The sequence below is a fragment of the Varroa destructor genome, unplaced genomic scaffold, assembly GCF_002443255.2.
Source record: "Varroa destructor unplaced genomic scaffold, Vdes_3.0 BEIS01000002.1, whole genome shotgun sequence".
NCBI classification, from domain to species: Eukaryota; Metazoa; Arthropoda; class Arachnida; order Mesostigmata; family Varroidae; genus Varroa; species Varroa destructor.
The window spans coordinates 16166484-16184577 of record NW_019211455.1 but is presented as its reverse complement, the minus strand read 5'-3'; the positions used below and the strand labels follow the sequence as shown (position 1 = coordinate 16184577).

The window sequence follows — 18094 nt, the reverse complement described above, 5'->3', positions numbered from 1 at the left end:
ATATAGAGAGAGAGAGAGCGCGCACCGAAGATTAATTCTTCTTCAGGTTACCATAGCAACGTGCTTGCCTCGTTTATACTGCTGAGCGGCGGGCGGGAAAAAGCGTCTGGGAGAGGAGGTGACCGAGGCCTTCGCCGTGTGTTGTTGTTGTTGTTGCTATGTCTGTGCATGTGTATGTTTAACCGCGGTGTATCCATCGCTCACTGTGTTTCTGTATAGGGAAATGCGTTGACCGTGCGCAGATGTCTGCCTGTGTGCGTATCTAAATTCGACCGCCTTGTTGGCGCGGTGGCACTGATCAGCGGCGCTGTGGCTGTAAACGCAGTGAAGTGTGCGTGTGTGACTCTGTCTGTCCGGGTGTCCATGTCTACGACCTCCTCGCTAGCGGTGGTAGTAGCAGCAACAGCGGCGGCTGACGGCAATAGCGCTGTGGATGCAAGGCTGTAGTCGTATGAACGCGTGCCTGCGTATCTGTGTGCGACTAGCCGACCGGCTGAGCGGCTCCGTGAGTCCCCCAAGTGAGTGAATCTAGCTGCATGTGTATGTGTGTGTATTTCTCTCTCTCTCTCTCTCTCTCTCTCTTTTTCTTGTACTATCCTTTTTCGTGTATGCTACTTCGCGTTGCTTTTGTGCCGGCTAACTGCTCTATGATTGTGCTGGCGCCCTAGCGTCGCTCGTTGTAGTATGTGTTACGAGCAGCAGCAGCCGCGATAGCAGCGGTTCTGCTAGTGGTGGTTGTAGCGGTAGCCGCAGCAGTAATCGCAACGGCGGCATCGGAGCGCCGCCCGTGGCCGTCTTTCACCGAGAGCTGGGTCTGCGTTTGTCTGCAGTTCGCTTAACACCAACAGCATAAACAGCGCTCTGTGCATAGACTGGCAGCTCCGTTAGTTATTATTGATTTAGCACGATGAGCGGCCGCGGAGCTCTTGGCTCACTCTGGCCCTTTGTGAGGGCAAATGAAGCTGACGGTCGCGCTACGGAACGGCGACGTTAAGGCAACGCAAGCGAGCAAGCAAGCCAGCCAGCCTGCTATAGCGGCACTACTGCCACGCAAATGTTGGGGTTGATTCTGGCAGAAGCAGCGCCACCAACGTCGTGTGCCGAACAAGTGACAACCCCCCATAAACCGTGAGCTGCCGCTGTGCTCCGCTAGGAACGAGCGCCAGCATTGGCATGGGTGATGGTGGTAGTGTGGCTTGAAGTTCCTGCTGACAGCAGCCGCAGGGCAGCGGGCGGCAGCGAGCAGACCGGGCTATCCTGCTGGTAGTTGTGGGTGAGGACCAGTGGCGGCGGTGGCAGCAGCAGCAGCCCAGGGTGGTAGTAGTCCTGCTGCTGTCGGTGGTGAACGAGACTTGTCTCAGCTCCCAACTGGCCCTGGCCGCCAGTCGCTACCGTACAACTGTGGCCAAACAGTCACAGCAGGCGAGTGAACGGGTGGCCAGCAAACAACTATCGCCGGCACCACTGACGCCACCAGCGCCGCCATCAGCAGCGGCGGCGGCGAATGTTCGTTGCGAGTGGGAGCAGCGGGTCGTGGCGGAGCCAATCGTGTAGCGAGCGACGATAGCCAGCAGTCTGGCGCAGGCAGCCAGGCGGGCAGCAGGCGCACAGCAATTCGAGGAAGAAAAAAGAACAAAGAAACTTAGGGAGAAAAAAGAGAGAGAGAAATAGGCAGACAAAAGAATATAGACAATAACAAATTCTATATTATACTTACTAACGACACGGTGCCGGCAGCGGAACCAGCCGAAGCTTTACCAACAGCAACTAGCAATAAAAGCTGTTTGACAATGACGCGGATCGACGTTCCGTTGCAGTAACAGCACACAGCAGCGACGCTGTGCTTTTGCTCATTGCAGTAGTCGTGACAGCAGCGTGACAACATACATGAAAAAAGGGAGAGTAACAGGCCGGTAGAGAGCAGCTGTAGCAGAAGACGCCAGCCGCACTACACGCAGAGCAACACACAACAGTAACAGCGGTGGTAAAACTGTGCGAGCGCACGCCGAGTGAATCTGGTATTGGATACAGATACAACGGTACGACGTGCGGCGTTTGTTATCGTCACATCGAGCATACAACAGCCAACAACAACAACAGCAGCAGCAACAACAGCAATTGTAGCCATAACAACAACAGCAGCGCCGAGAGTGTTGTTATAGTGTCTGTCGATCTGTTTGTTTGTCTGTCTGGCTGTCTGCCTGTGGGACGACAGCACAGGAACGGGCTGTCGACGACCGTCAGACGCGACGGCTTCGACGGCCACAAGCGAAATAGGAGCAGCAGCAGCAAAGCGCAAGCAACAGATAGACACACCACGGTAAGAAATCTGAAGGTAGCCAGAGAGTGTCCGTCTGCGTGTGAGTGTATTTCTGGGAGAGCTTGAGTTAGTGCAGTAGCAGCGTTTGCCGGGTGCTTGGCCGGCCAGCAAACGAACGAGTAGCGGACAACTAAGCAAGCAAGCAAGCGGGCGAGCTCGACATTATCGTCATCGTCGTCGTCGTCGTCGTCGTCGCCGCCGCCGCCGCCGCCGCCACCACCACCGCCGCCGCCGCCGCCGCCGCCGTGGCCGCCGCCGCTGCCGCTGTCGTCGTAGAGAGAAAGAAGGCTGCCTGCCGGGACAGCAAACATTCGCTGGCGCCACAGCAACAACAGCAGCAGCAGCAGCAGAGAGGGTGGTGAGCCGAGTTACTATGACCACTACTACTACAACTACAACTACTAGTACTACTACGAGACGGGTCGAGGAGTCGACGGCCAGCAGCAGCAGCCGACGAGAACAACACAAACGACGACTCCAGTTGTTGTGCTGCTGCTGATCGGTTACAGCGGCAGTTGTGCTGCTGTGAGTGCTGGAGCTGGCGGAGCTGCTGCTGCGGTTCGACACAGGCAGACAGCAACACACGGGAACAACAGACAACGATATCGCGAATCGCAACAGCTCAGAAAAGGGCGATCGCAAAAGGCTACCGGACAGCGGACCGCACAGACCCACCGTGAAGGCGAAATAGGCCGTCTAATTCGCGAGTCGGGGTTGGGTGCCACGACAGGAGTGACGAAATTGGCTGCGGTGAGTTGGGAGTTTACATTCGATTTAGGAGTTTTCGGCGGCATCGGCAGCAGCTGTGAACCTAACAGCAACAACGATGACAGTAACCACAGCTGAATAAATTGACAAAACCCGTTCGTGCGACCACTACTTTGTTGAACCGTAGTGTTGATTGCCGCCTGTAAATCCCGGACCGACACGTCTCTGATCTCTGCTTGCGTGTCTCCTTCACTGCACTCGGTGTTGATGTTAATGGAAATAATCGTGTCATGACGAGCGGTAGCAGCAGCAGCAGCAGCAGCAGCACGAACAGCAGCGGTCGTCCGTATGAGAGTTACAAATCATAATCGCAGAAGAAGGAAAGATAATGATTAGTGTGATGTTAACGCATTGTCATAGCATTTCGAGGTTTTCAAATCGAGGTAGTGACCGGCGCCGTGTGAAATGAAACGAATTCGTCGTCTATAAGTCGTTCTATTTTGTGCGTGTAATAAAAACGAGGGAAAAAAGCAACAAAACAGAGAACGGATAAGGAAACGGAACTGGGATCGTCTCAAAAAACGCTCAACAAGCCAATGAACATCACTCAAGTTGATCTCAGCAGCTTTGATCAAATTAACACGATTGGCCAGTCGAAGAATACATGCCGAACGTGTCCAACCCGCAGACAGTGCAGCGTTAAGACCTGGCTCTACAGAAATCTGTCCAGGTAGTCGAACAGATACAACTAGCTAGGCGACTACCGCAGCAAGCAACAGTAACGACGACGATCAAGTACTATCCGGGGTTGTTCCACGGTGCGGCGGAGCTGAAGCAGTACGACAACAGCGGCTTTATCACAACAGGACGATGCTGCCGAGATAAAGCAGTATAGGAGAACCAGCCCGACGTTGTATTGTTACCAATAGTACGACGACAATAACGGGAGTTAGAAGATCACCACCTGGTGGAGCAACACACATTTGTTATTAATCGAACACCTTATTTATGTGATGATATAGATTATCGTGCTGTGCTGGTTATTCGGGGACCGCTTAGCGAGCAAAACAATTATCATCGTCACCATAATCAGCATCGTCATCATCATCACCGTCGTGGTCGTCGTCATCATAATCATTGCCATCGTCACCATTAGAGGCGAATAGGAGCAAATAAAGACATGACGCTTTACAGTGGACGGGCTATAACACCAATGGATTTTACACTATTACCAGCAGTGATAACAGCGAGAACGACGATATTCTAGTTACACCTCGATATTCGACTAAATTCTATATAGCAAGTATATTTATATACGGCATCGTTTGCCTGTTGTCTTAGCCAGTGCAGTCTGTGACGGTGAAGTCGAGACCCGTCGACGAGAGGAACGAAGACGAACTAGTAGTAATAACGTTGGGAAGAAGAAGACATTCACACGGCGGTCTATTTGCTATTGCTTCGATATCTGCCTCTACAACGCGCTGAACTAGTGAGACAGACAAACCCGGGGTTCTGAAGGCTGTTAGCGGGGGACGCCGATCGGGGCAGACAGCCAGCCAGGCGAGCACCGGCCAGTCAACCGACAGGCAAGCAGGCTGCAGCCCGCTTCTTTCGAAATATCCACCACCAACAAAAACCATCAAGGAACCAGGCAAGCAACCGGCATATCTCGCTGTTCGCTTGCAGGGAGAGTTTCGTCGCTGTAGCGGGACAATATCACTTGCACTAACTAGCGTTTAGACATTTGTTGGCACTCTGGTGGATCGACAAGAAATCTGCTCCGTCGAGCAAAATGGAGGAAATCGATTGACCAACGATGAGGTAAATAGATGAAGCTGGAAAAAAATATCACCAGCAGCAGCAGCAGAAACAACAATTTGTTCGGTTCCCCCTACCGGCGAAACCCCTCATCAAGGATATCTTATTAGCGTATACACCTCCTCCCCGATGTCTCATCTTCGCCGGCTAAATAAACCGACTTCTTTGTTAGATCGGATACAGCTACACAACGTCAGCAGCTAGGGCAAAAAAGGCACAAAAAAAGGAACGAAGGAAGCAAGCGAAAATCAGCTTTTATACATGCAAACGAGAACAGCAGCATCAGCCATAACTGTTCTACATCAAAAAATAAAAAAAAAATAGTCGAAAAAGTGTCGCACCGAAATCGGGCCGGCAATTTTCTTCCACCGCGTATCGTACAGCAAAGATTACGAGGAACTTCAGTCCATCTAGTGGTTGACTGCAGACCTGCTCATGTTATAGCAGTGCTCATTCTTTCAACAAAAATAGGGGAATAATCGTTTTCAGCTAAAGTGGGTCCCGATGCTACGCTTAAGAATAGTGAAAGCAAATAATCGCTTGTGAAAACATAAAAAAAGATTACTAGTTAGTTAGTTAGTTAGTTAGTTAGTGATAGGGGGTGTGTGATGGTGTTGAAATTTTTACTTCGTGTCTTCGGTGTATATTGAAATTGACGTGTGGAGTTTGTGCGAATTCTCTACTCACTGGATTCGATTGAATCAGATGAAATAATCTCGCCACTTGTGATTCTCCATCAACGCATCTGGGATACTACGGCGGAGGCGTACATCTAACGTGACCGTGTGTTAGTGCTGGTTGCCGGCGACTTTCGCCGGCTTAATCATTGCCGAATTGGATGTCCCCCCAGGAGCAGGTACCGCAGTGATGTACGCAAAAAACAAAACATCAACAGTCCCTTCGGACGCCCAAGCCAGGGAGAAGTAAGTACGATTTTATCCGTAGCAGAAATTTTTCCCAAGGGAGAAAAACATCTTTGAAGATAATAACATTCCGTATTAGAGATTAGCCTCTCGATTTCCGTAGGCTACAGTAAACGTTATTATTAGATTCATTTGCCATAGATTTGGTTGGTTTTCCTGATTCGTACTTCATGGCCATAACCTTAAAATCGTGCGCTGCTAAAGAATTTTCGAGCCGGCAAGTGAGACACGTGACGGTAAGACAAGGAATCACGGCCTGCTGTGCGCTTACATTATCTGCCCGTACATAGTGGCTGTAAAGTGTGTTTTACGAATATAAAAATACGTATGCAAACAGCCGATTAAGCGGTGTTATGGTTCGTGTTTCTCTCGCCATTTTTGTTCGGGACCACACGGCGACAACGATAAGTGCAATAATGCTAGAGAGAATATATCGGCTTGTTCATGTTCTATCCAAACTGTGCAGTAACGCTAAGCTCAAAGCATGATGCTGTTGAAGCCATTGCCAGGCTCCAGCATAAGTAGAGAGGTACAAAAATTCAGTGCCCATTCTGTCAATTCAATTACTAGCATCGTAACTTGTTGGCAAAGATGATCAATATGATTCGGGTGCACTTAGCTACTGTAAATAAATTAGTATCAAATTGAAGCGGTTTGCGGAGCTCGGTGGTTGCTCGTTAAAAATTTATCACACGGTAAGTCTTTTAGTGTTGAATAAACAAGCTAAAAAGTATTCCTTCCCTTACACGTCTTCCATACCTCTTCCTTTCATTTGCCTCTAGGTTCAAACCGGTTCAGGCCGGAAGGCCGCTTGTCAGGCGATTTCTCCTTTGATTCTTGTTCTTGGAGTACCAAACGGCACGCACATTCGCGTTACCCTTTGCTGCCCCCACAGTCCAGTCTTGTTGTTTTTCCGTGAAGGTCGACTCAAACACACGTTCACATTGGCAAACACGGCTAAGAATGTCGCGTTTACGTCGCGCGCCGCCTGCGACCTGTTTTTTTTTTTCTATTTTGAGGTCAGCCGCGTGGCGCGATCTCGGGCTAGAGACGCAGCGTGTTGACATGATCGATATTCGTCCCGGTGTGTGTGTGTGGGGGGGGGGGGGGGGGGGGATAATGAGAAAGAGCATTGCTATTGCCCCCGAGTTGAGAGCGCCATCATTAATATAGGTCGCTACTCAACGGACCGGTTTGTAGCTAGGTACACGGCTGTAGGCGGGTACCCGCGTTAAATAAACGTGGCGTATGAATTGTTTTCACGGTTCCAACCAACCACGTTGCTGAATAGTCCACGTGAGAGCAAAGTCGAACTGAGATTAGTAGTCACAGGTGTGAGGCTACCCAGAGATAATTGCATAGGTGTGCGTCGGTTACGGCAACTTTCCGTGCGGTGAGTGACGGATTATCTCGTTATCACACAGACACTACGCTGTAATCATAGGACCCATGAAGTCAATGAATGACTTTCCTAATGATATCCTTATGAAATATCTTTCCTACACACTTGATCAGTAGTTTATTTAGAACACTTTATTAATGACCTTTATAACATGATAATAATAATAATATTAATAATAACTACTAATGCATTTTCCAATACAATGATTTTTCTCGATATACAATTCTGACATTGATTCATCATACTTTTTTCTATTTTCTTTGCCTTTGCTTGGCATTCATAGTGAACACATAGCATTGTGATAATATGAGCAATAACAAAGATGGTTCTGCCAGTTCCCATAACTATAGTACATAACATATATGCAGTATATTGTGTCCAATATTTTGGCCAGTGAGATTCATTCACTTCTTCGTTTGTTGGCTATCCCCACCGGGTTGATTTACCACATATGAACGCCGCTTTACCACCGCCAGGCATTCACGGCACGGCCTTCTTGGTGGCTTCGGCACTCCCGCCTGTCGTCAGGCCGCTACGACATCGTCTGCCTCGGCATGGCGTTCGGTGCTTCGTTTGCCTGTTGTCCCAATAGCCATCCAGAAGCGGTAGCAGCGAACAGCGGCTGACCACTATACTTCTTATACCAGCAGCGCTGTCTCCTCTCTCGTGACGCACACGCGTCGACGTGCGCGTTTATCGCTCGCCTCGACGCGAGCCTCTACTGCTGTTGCTGCTGCTGCTGTCTGCTTCCATGTGTTCTATTATCGACCCTACAATCTGAAAGTGGTATACGACGCTAAGCGGTTGTGCTTATATAGATCAATGGCATGAGGTTGTTGCATGCTGATCGTTGCTGATGACGCGTACCATAAGATGAAGCTTTGCTCACATGCAATGTCGTTACGGTGTTATGTCAGTACAATCGTACAAGTGTGTTGCAAAAAAAAGACCTATTTTTTTGTAGCGTACATACGTGCGGTAGGTTTACCGTAGCTGCATATGATGTAGGTGGTATAGTCATTTATAGCGCCGATTCGGCGGTCATCTTGGGTGCGACCTCCTGCTTCCATGCTTGGAGACGTCTTTTACACCTTGCCGCACGGGTCCTCTTGGTGTTTCAAGGGGATGTTTTTTTTAAAAATTGGTTCTGTGCATGCCTACACTGTGGCTAACAAAGTGCCTAACTAATATAAAAAAGCTGTTTGTCATTTTTCTCTCCATTTTATATGCACGTGGCCGTAATCCTGGTTCGGCGTGAACGTGGCAAAAAGCCGTCGCTTAGGTGCAGCGCTATGGATCAAATAGGCAATACGGGGTTTGCATCGAAATTAATTCGCAAGCTCACCAGCTCCGTTAATCAGGGATTTACTACAGTCGGACAGCTTGCCAAACAACAATGGCAAGACATAACGTGTCGTTATATCCAGACGGTGGACGTTACAGCCATTCGACATGACCAGCATCTGGCTTCCTCTCGCTTGATCCCCCGCGACGGCATCAGCAGCCGCTGCAACAATAGCAAAAGCCAAGCTGGCGATGTTAGGGCCAATTGCGGTCTCAGTCAAAACGTACTAATATCTTTTAGCTTCGGTTGTTTCAGTGCTTCTTTGTAGTGCTTGTTGATGATAAAGCCACCTCACTGTCTCTGAACGCTAAAGCAGAGCTACTACTCTATCGCTAATACGCAACAGGCAGAGAAGCGTGGCAATGATCGAAGCTTCCGAACCGCATTGTGACCGATTCCTTTTGAGTACACCTTGGTGACCAACCAGAGTGCACGCACTGTACAGCTACAGTTGATTGGTGTCGAATCCAGTCGATTTCGATCCCATTCTTCGCTGGTTACTTCTAGCACCGGTTATCTTAACTATCGGTTTCATGCGTGGTGCAGCCACGACTCAAACTAATAAGAGTAGAAGTTCAAGCAGAAATTTACAGAAGGAATTGAGTGGTGCTAGCTGATAGTAGTAGGCGGCTTTGCGGTAACGCGTGGCGGAATTCTGCTCTTGGTCCACTGAGCTTTGCCGACAACAGCATCTTTACCAATAGTTGTACTAACAGTCTTTTTCTTTCTCTCTTATAATATATATATATATATATATATATGAGAGTATGAAAGAAATACAAGATATCTTAAAAAATTTAAACACTAATTTTCATTTACATACAATTAATATTTAATAATATAATAAATTCTGAACTTTTCTACAAATATGACTGTTGATTCAAAAACCCGGTTGCATCTACAAAGGTCGTCAGTTTTTGGTCGTAGCTTATATCTTTTAGGCATCCCCATAAGAAAAAGTCTATTCACGTAAGGCGTCAATTTGGGAAACATTGTATGGAACCCCTTCGTCCAATTCACTTGCTTAAAACATTTTTATCAAGACACACTGTTACATAATGATAATAGTGCGCCTGCGCACTATGAAGTTGTTATTTATGTTATATATATATATCATATATCAGCACTGTTAAATATAAAATTTACTATTTCCACCAAAGTACTGCTGAATGTGTAGTAAGACATTGTGCCAATGAATTAATCTGCACCGGTCATCGTTCTGTCAAAAAATAATAGTCCAATTACATTAGAGTGCATTTTTGAAGACATCACGTATATATATATACATATAAAGGCTGTTGTTGACTGGTGTTGGCGAGTACAAACGCCGTTGCCACTCTATTCAATAATTGACTAAGGTACTGTAGATAGCATTGCTACTAACCGAAGTCGCATTTACCCGTTACTACTTTCTAGCAGAATTTTTGTGAAACAGATTAGCAAGGCAAAGGGTGGTATTATGCAAGATGACATGCCAGTATTTCGTGTTAGAATGTCTCATTCACGTGCGCATTCATGAATGTATGTGCGGATAAAATCACGAAAAAACAACGATATTAGTGTTTCTCGTTTCGATCTGTCAATTCTTATATTGCACTGATTAAGCAAATTATTTATTTTCGATCATTAATTATACGATGGCTTGCGCGTTTTGTACTCTGCTCGGAGGGTCTCTATAATCAATTTTTGAACGTTTTTTTTATTTTTTTGAAATATTTTCCAGAAAATTACTAAATGTACTTTTAGACAAGTCGGCGAAAATGTATTCATTCTGTTGCAATCGCTACTATTCCAAATAGAGCCTTGCTACAGAGTAATGAACGAAAACTAAAGAATTGAGGCCGTTTGTTATGCTACAAATGGCAAGCGCTCGTCATCCCGTTTAGGTCGACCGCCTGTGAAAAGAGAATAACTACGATGACCGATGAGTTAAAACGTTATACTGGCACTGAACCAAGACGGCGTGGTCGTACAGTTTTGCGTTACGATCTCCTTACGGGTCTTTTACATTTTATACAGTTCGCGCAGTTCTTCCGGTTCAAATGTTTACGTGTTGGAAGTGCGCTTTCACGATAGTGTCGTAACCACAATCGTTGGCTTATTACCTAGCCAACCAGTCGATAAAACCAGTCTTCTACCAGAAGATTATCGGTGACCTCGATTCTGGTTTTTGCTGTTACAATCCATACAACAACTTATCGCTTTCCTATTCCCCTCGTTTCTCTCCATTCCCAGTCTTCTTATTGCGCTTACTCTGCAATCGTTGGCGAATGCCTGTTTCTGTTCGCGTTTTACCCAGCCAGCTGAAACTAACCGTACCTGCTCTTTCATTTTTGTAGTACTTTTTTGTATTGTTACTATTAACAGAGCACAAACGGACATTAAGCACAGCGCCTACTGCCGGCGAACGAGAACACTCGTGTTATCCATTGCTTCTGATGCTGTCGCCGTCGCATTCACAAGTGTTGCTTAATCGCAGTGTTATCGGGACAACATTATTGTGTGCGAGACCATCTCCACGCTGCCTCAGCCCGCTCAGCGTTCTGCTTTTGTTTTGTCGTGTTGGTCCCTGTTTGTGCCTTTCTGATGCTGGCGTTTGGTCCTACTTAAGTCAGTTTCGCCACTAAGAATATAATATTCTTCTATGATTGTACACGTCACCTGTGTATGCATACGTGTGCACACTGTGACTTCGCCACGTTGCAACAATGTCACTCCAAGTAACAGTGGCGCAATGACGATCTACAAATTCGTGCGTCAGTAATAATGGTCGTTGCGACTTGGGTCACGTCGGCCTCTACCTGCTGGTGCTTCTCGCGCCTACAGTTGCCCGCGAGAAGTTCACCGTCGATAGATTCGTCACTTCTTCCGACGTCATTGTAACGGACGAGCTGTGCTGCAACGATAAAAGAAGTGCTAAGGATCCGGCTAATCTTGCAACAACAGCCGCAACGGCAAGACTATCCGCCGTAATTTCTGCCAGCTGTACCCTGGTGCGCCGACGGATTCGTTGGCACTGCTGCGGTGCTACATTCCGTTCTTATAAAAGTATTTGGCGATCACCGTCGCCCCCGCTAGCTCGGCGGTGCCAGTGGTCGCTTCGATCTTTCTTGGTTACTGTGGCTGCGAGTATTGCCGCAGTTCCGGCTGCGCTCACTTGCTGTGGCGTTATGTTATGGTGAGTTCTTGCGTTCGCTCACTTCTGCTCAGTCGGGTCGGCCAGTGCTGCTGCTGTTGATCGGGCGCTGTTTCTAGGAGATGCTCAGCTAGGCCGTTGCTGTGAGGAACTCTTTGGTGGAGCAGAATCAGAGGAGCTCTGGCAGCAGCAACAACAGTACTAGCCGCTGCTGCGATGCTGTGTCGATGACGGCAAGAAGATGCCGGTGCGGAGCGCTGCTGTAGGCGAGGGCTGCTAGTTTTGGTAGAAGTTGTTGCTTGTCGCGGTAGCATTAGTGGTGGTAATTATTGAAGCCGAGAGGCTGCTTGATGTCGCAGAGCAGCAGACGCAGAGCGACAATAACAGAAGCACAGAAAGGGCGAAAGATGGTGCTCCCAAATGCTGTGAGACTGCGAAAGCATGCCTCTTTGCTTGTGTTTATATCTGTCTTGTCTGCTCGACGGGCGAGAGCAGCACTCTTACACCCAAACACTTAGCGTCCATCCTGGCGTGCAGGCAAGCCTATTGAGGACGAAGAGTCACTCAGCCGATCAGCTTGTGCGTGGATTTCTAGCGTGGGCAAAGGACCAACCAAACGGACGGGCTAACTTGCCCGCTAATTTCGATTCTCTACTAACTCTGTTATGTAATGATGCAGTCACCAAACATTTTCACAGTCGAAGATAGTGGGCGAGCAAGCCACGCAGCTGGATGGTCAGCTGCGTGGATTGCTCGCCCACTCGTACAAGCGTAGCTGAATACAGTGGACGAGCATAACATGCTGCTAAGCGCCCTATCTTTCGTAAGCTCGCTATTCGACAGCCTCTCACTCATTCATTTTTTTTGTTTCTCTGCCTCATTGTAAGAGAAACGGTAGGGCGGCTATTGGCTCACGAGGAACACTCTTCTCAAGCCTGGAATGATAGAGACGCTGCAGAGTACAGATCGTCGGCGGTGTGGGCTGTGCCGCGCACCTCAGTACCTCCGCTCTCTGCAGCGTCTCCTCGTGAGCCAATAGCCGCCCTACCGTTTCTCTTACAATGAGGCAGAGAAACAAAAAAAATGAATGAGTGAGAGGCTGTCGAATAGCGGAGGTACTGAGGTGCGCGGCACAGCCCACACCGCCGACGATCTGTACTCCTCTATGGCTGCGGTTGACCAAGGCCGAATCTATCGGTAGTTGGCTCGTTCGATGGATAGGTCGTTAGATATAGATGAACAATCAGCAGAAAACCTGTCGTGAAAGTGCTGGAGTCGATACCCGGGCGAAACAGGAATTCTAGTTACCTAGTAAAACCTCCTTGTATCGTCTATAGGAGAAAATTTCGCTACATAGAGTTACTTACAGAGGCATGTAAAGGATCAACAGAAACCTAAGGCGAGCGAAACAGGTAACGACTGGGTGCATATGACGAGCTTACTTTCAGGCTTTCTCTAAGCATGAATTTGCACCAGCTGTCGCAGGTAGACGACCAACGATTGTTCCTGCCGTAGCCATGTCCAAGAAAGAAAAGTATAGATTTTGTCCAATTAAAGGCATTGATTCAAATACGCAGACTGTCCCTACTGGGAATATACCCCGACAACTTTCAATAGTCAAAATGGCGCTTTTCTATAAATGGTACTTCCGAGCGCATTTGATAAGTAATGCAAACAACTAATTAGACAAAATATAATTATTGCCATAATAAAAATTTCCAAGATATCTTATGTCTCCCTCATCATCAGCCGGACGTTTTTGAGCACAGGTAATTCATCGCAGCACGCTTGACAGATCCCATTGCAGATTGCTGTTTAGCAACAATTGTAGGGTGAAACAGATGGTCAAACCAGTGCCCCTAAATGTCTGATTAAAGACATATGCATTGTTATAAAATCCGGATTTTCTTTTTGAAAAATGTACGATTTCACAAGTTTTCCGTACCACGTATCTGTTACTGAATAATAAGTAAAGACATAAGACCTCCACGCCCTTTACAAGCGTCAGCCAGTCCATGGAATTAACAGATTGTCATACTGCATACTGTCCATAGTAGTTACATAGTACTATAACTGTGGCTGACGAACCAGTTCTGTAACCGGCTAATGATCTATTATGATGAAAAAAACAGAAGCGCACTTTATCAATAGGTTATATTCTTAGCCAAGCGATATTCGTATATAAACCAATCGCGGCTAATGTGAAGCTCAACTAACATAAAGCCTTAGAGGATGTAGTACTCGGGCAATGGTCAAAACACGTATCTACATATAAGCGACGAATTATTAGGTGACCCAGTTAGTTCTTGTAGGATTCAAACGTTGATAGTCTTAAGCGAAATGAGCAAGCCAGTAAACGGATCATATTGTAGCTATTGAAATCATTAAGTAGGATCTATCGAGGCTTTACTTGCCGTCGTTGCCGCGAGAACTCCACTCAAAATTGCGCACGTCTTATTATTGGCATTGCCGTTACTGCTGCGCAATAGGTGGCCGCAGCCAGCACTGATAATGGCCAGTATCGCAGCAATAATCGCCCACCTTCCCCGCGTATTTGCGATTTAGCAATTTGTTAGTTAGCACAGCAGTGACGGCTCGCAGCAACTCTGTGCCGTCTTCTCGATACGCATAACTGACACCTACATAAACAAACAGTTACCAGAAACCGCCGTTACCAGTAACAGTCAGCATTCGTGTCACGACATCGTTACACGAGATATATCAAGATGACTAAATGGGGCTGAAAGGATTGTACAACACCAAACAATTGTTGCTGCAGCCGTCGCACCGTTGCTTATTATCGGGTCCCGATCGTCGAGAACGCGCACGATTGAGTATCGTCGTTCTGTTGCCACAGGTATCGACTAGCCGTTATTCCCCATCACTCCGCTACTGCTTCGCCGTTTGCTTTCAGTCGGCCCGCGTCTCTGGTCTGGCGTAACTAGAGTTTGCTGTTGTGTCCGTTGCGCGTGGTGACTGCGCCGGCGACACGGTTCTCACGATAATCACGTCATTGTTGCAGTCATCTAGCTCTTGGTTCACCAGTTCAGTCATTCACTATGTCGGTTGTGCGCGTATCACGTCAATAGTTACGTGTCGTCGGCAACGGGGTGACGTCGATTTTGACAGAATGACAACAATAATGAGTGATTTCGGATCAGGCTTGTTCGTTTACTAGAGCGAATGGCCTTCTGAGTTGGGTTGCGGCGTGATCTACTGTGCGATGTATACTACTCCAACATAAAGCGCCAAAACAAAGCTTTTGTTAGGACAATTCCGTAGCGTATAGATAGATGGTGGATATCATGTCTGCTTCATTCTGAAGCAAAACAAGTATGTATTTGTGTAATGACGCCTATGAATCGATTCGTATATCCATGTGCGTGCATGCACGCAAACAAGACGAGGCGGTACTATTAAAGTTAGTTAAAGTCAAACAAATGCATTCATACGGATGTGCGTCAAGTCAAATTGGGACAGTATTTTAAGAAATATCAATTGTATGCGTTAGACGTTTAAAAGAAGAGAATGTAGCGTATGTTTGCTTAAAAGGGAGAGCCGAAACTTAGTTGTTATCAGTATCTATTAGTTATTAGTCACAATACAGTATTGTAATTATTGTCAGTACCACAGGGCATTCACTGATCGAGTCCATACGAATCCGCTTGATCTATAGTAACCACTATCCCTCGTTCAAGTTTATTATGCTTGCCCATCCTGAGTTTAATCTCACTCTTATCAAGAAAGTATCAAGTAATTTATCGTAGTACCGAATGGATCTGTCTCTGAACTTAACTTAAAGGGAAGTTAAAGCTCTCAAGGATTAATGGAAAAAATAGTCAACAAATAGCGGCACGTCCAAGCAGGTAAAAGCGTAATCGATCAGAAAGGCTAGTAGGTAATCGCGTCACATACACATATGTCAGAGACACCACCACAAGAATTATTATTACTACTTTTTTGACATTTCTGAGAAGGCAGCTTGCCTTTGCTGAGTTTAACGATTTGCGGTTTTCATCTTATTTCTTATCGATAGCAAGATCTTATTATGAGTTTGTTGTGAATTTTCAATATGCAACGTGGCGATTTCGCCACCGAATACTGGATGTTTTTCGTGTTTAACATAAGGCGTTGCGCATTAAGTTGTTGGCTTTCAGCACAAAACGAAATGTGTCTACGCCGGGCTTCGAACCTAGACCACCGCGTGTCCCTAAGTTTAACAGGCAAACACGTTATCCACTACCTTGTCACCAAAACGATGCGTAGTGAATCTAGATTTGTAACGCGCAAACTCAGGATAGCCTTTATGATTTTTAATTTCGACGTGGAAGTGAGTTTTCCGAGACAAGCGTTTTTACCATAGGGTTTTTTCACTGAAGCAAGCCAACTCACAAGGGATTATCGAATTTCTGGAGCTGTTTCTAAAACTACCGCGGACGGATATCTACTTGTATATACCAACATTACATAAGATGCTTATCACCAGTTATATTAGCAAGTTTTTCAACTCGACCATATTTCCCCGCTTGAACGAATGAGCTCTTCATAATTCAAAATAACAGTTCAGTCGTTACTATACAGTGCTGTGTAACAGCGCTTTAATCAAATTGCACGTATTCAATCAGCGTTGAGACTCGTCAGAGCGTATTCGATCTTCCGAGATCGGTATTTTTTTTTTATAGAAAGTATAAAAGCTCGACAATAATTCGATTTAGTCTTGGCACTATATGTGCGAACCCTAAACCTAATTCATTCAGTGGGTATCGACAGCTCAGTCTCAACAAACAGTAAACAAACAGTGTGCACTAAATAATTTGTGTCAAATGGGTGAATGCCAATTTTATTAGCAGAATGTTTTCTAGCAGTAAATTATCTACATATGGATCAGGACTTGACGGCAGCATCCGAGGCAGATCTCGGGTGTAAGATCGGGGTAAACATTATCAGATCATTCGCTTGTCCTGAGAGACTGTTGGCTGTAATGCGCGTTCCTGCACGTAAAAAGAAGTTAAATTTTTTCGAACTTCCTGTTGGATTTCCTATACTGCTTACTTTGCTTTTTACTTATACTACTTTATTTACTTTTGTAATGTTTGTTTTCACATGTTCGGTATTTGCACATCACATGGGAATAGGCTAATGATTGAAACGACGATATCGGACAGAACCGGCAAGGAAACAGATACTTGCCGCTTTTGTTACATTATTATCGTATGTGGTGTCGAAAAAAATGATGAGTTGATACTCAAATCGAACATGCTGCATCTAAAATTCATCAAAACAATATGCCACATTAGGTCACACCCGGACAAAAGAAAAGTTAGTTTTAGAAAAAGGGCCGAATCCACTTGGGAAATTAATGATGGCCGCTTTTGCACTGATAGACATAATTCAATAGTTACTTAAAATAAAATTAAGAAGCTATAATATTATCATATGGGAGTTAGAACTGTCTAAAGTTACAGGAAACTGCATGACACGCAGCAGGAACACAAATTCACTAAGGTACCGTTTTCACAAGAACACACGAATGCACGATTCTTATTCTACCTTCGATAAAATGGCCCAGCCATGAACATAGATATACGTCCCTGTACCGTGCTGCATGAATATTAAACGTGCATGTACATCGTTAGTTGCAACTCCAAAGAACCACTGATTTCTGCGGACTCATTTTTAACAAACAGCCTGCCTCATCATCGTCCAGCCCATGCATGACACATATAGCAGGCAGCATGACGCAAAGCAATAAACTTATTCATACTAATACAATAGGTGCCCTTGAACAAGCCACGTACTTATGCCAATATCGTACATTATGTGGCGTAAATAAATAAATAATAATAAATTTTGCACGTAAATTTGGCGTCTTGGCAGCAGTCACGGTATGGCCTAAGATCAGCTGTTCTCGTCACATAGCCGCCATTTTTGTTTTCGTCGTCAGTGCCAAGTGTTTGACGGCAAGTGGGCCCTGATACATAACATATCGAGAGGCGATGCAGCTGGTGCGACAAACTCCATCAGCGAGCGCTTAGCTGACGGCAAATGGTGGCCATTTCCGATGGATGGATGCTTTGCAAACCGCACTACTGACTGATATAGCGCTGGCTGTGCGCGAAAGTTGACAACTATTTCCAATGTTACCACGACCGCTAATTCAGATGTAGCAGCAACAAATTGCAACAGCCTTGTAACATCTTATCATAGCAGGCAAAATGTCATTGTGGCCCGTTAAAGCCTTATTCCACGTAGACGTTGGTTTCTTATGAATGGGAAAGTGGACGGAAGGGGCTTCGTGCTTTCCCTCCTCACTTATTTCTTACCTAGGCAAGATTTACGAAGGGACAAACCGAAGTCTACAAAGACGCTGGGTGAAATTTATTATTGCAATTTTATAATAATATATATGCGCGTACTTATTTCTAATAGGATCATAGAAGAC

The 18094-nt window shown here is 46.2% G+C and overlaps 1 protein-coding gene across 16 annotated transcripts in view; it reads left to right on the top strand.

Annotated features, from left to right (window-relative positions):
* The first annotated feature begins 91 nt into the window (after positions 1 to 91).
* Positions 92 to 18094, top strand: part of LOC111245769 (single-stranded DNA-binding protein 2-like) — a 90760-nt gene continuing 72757 nt past the window's right edge. For 12 of the 16 annotated variants that reach the window (XM_086980433.1, XM_086980432.1, XM_022794512.2 and 9 more), the window contains exon 1: positions 2327 to 5769. In XM_086980433.1, the coding sequence (XP_086836559.1) occupies positions 5714 to 5769 (56 nt within the window). In that variant the 5' untranslated portion in view covers positions 2327 to 5713. The other 4 variants (XM_022794508.2, XM_022794513.2, XM_022794507.2 and 1 more) reach the window with 3 other exon arrangements.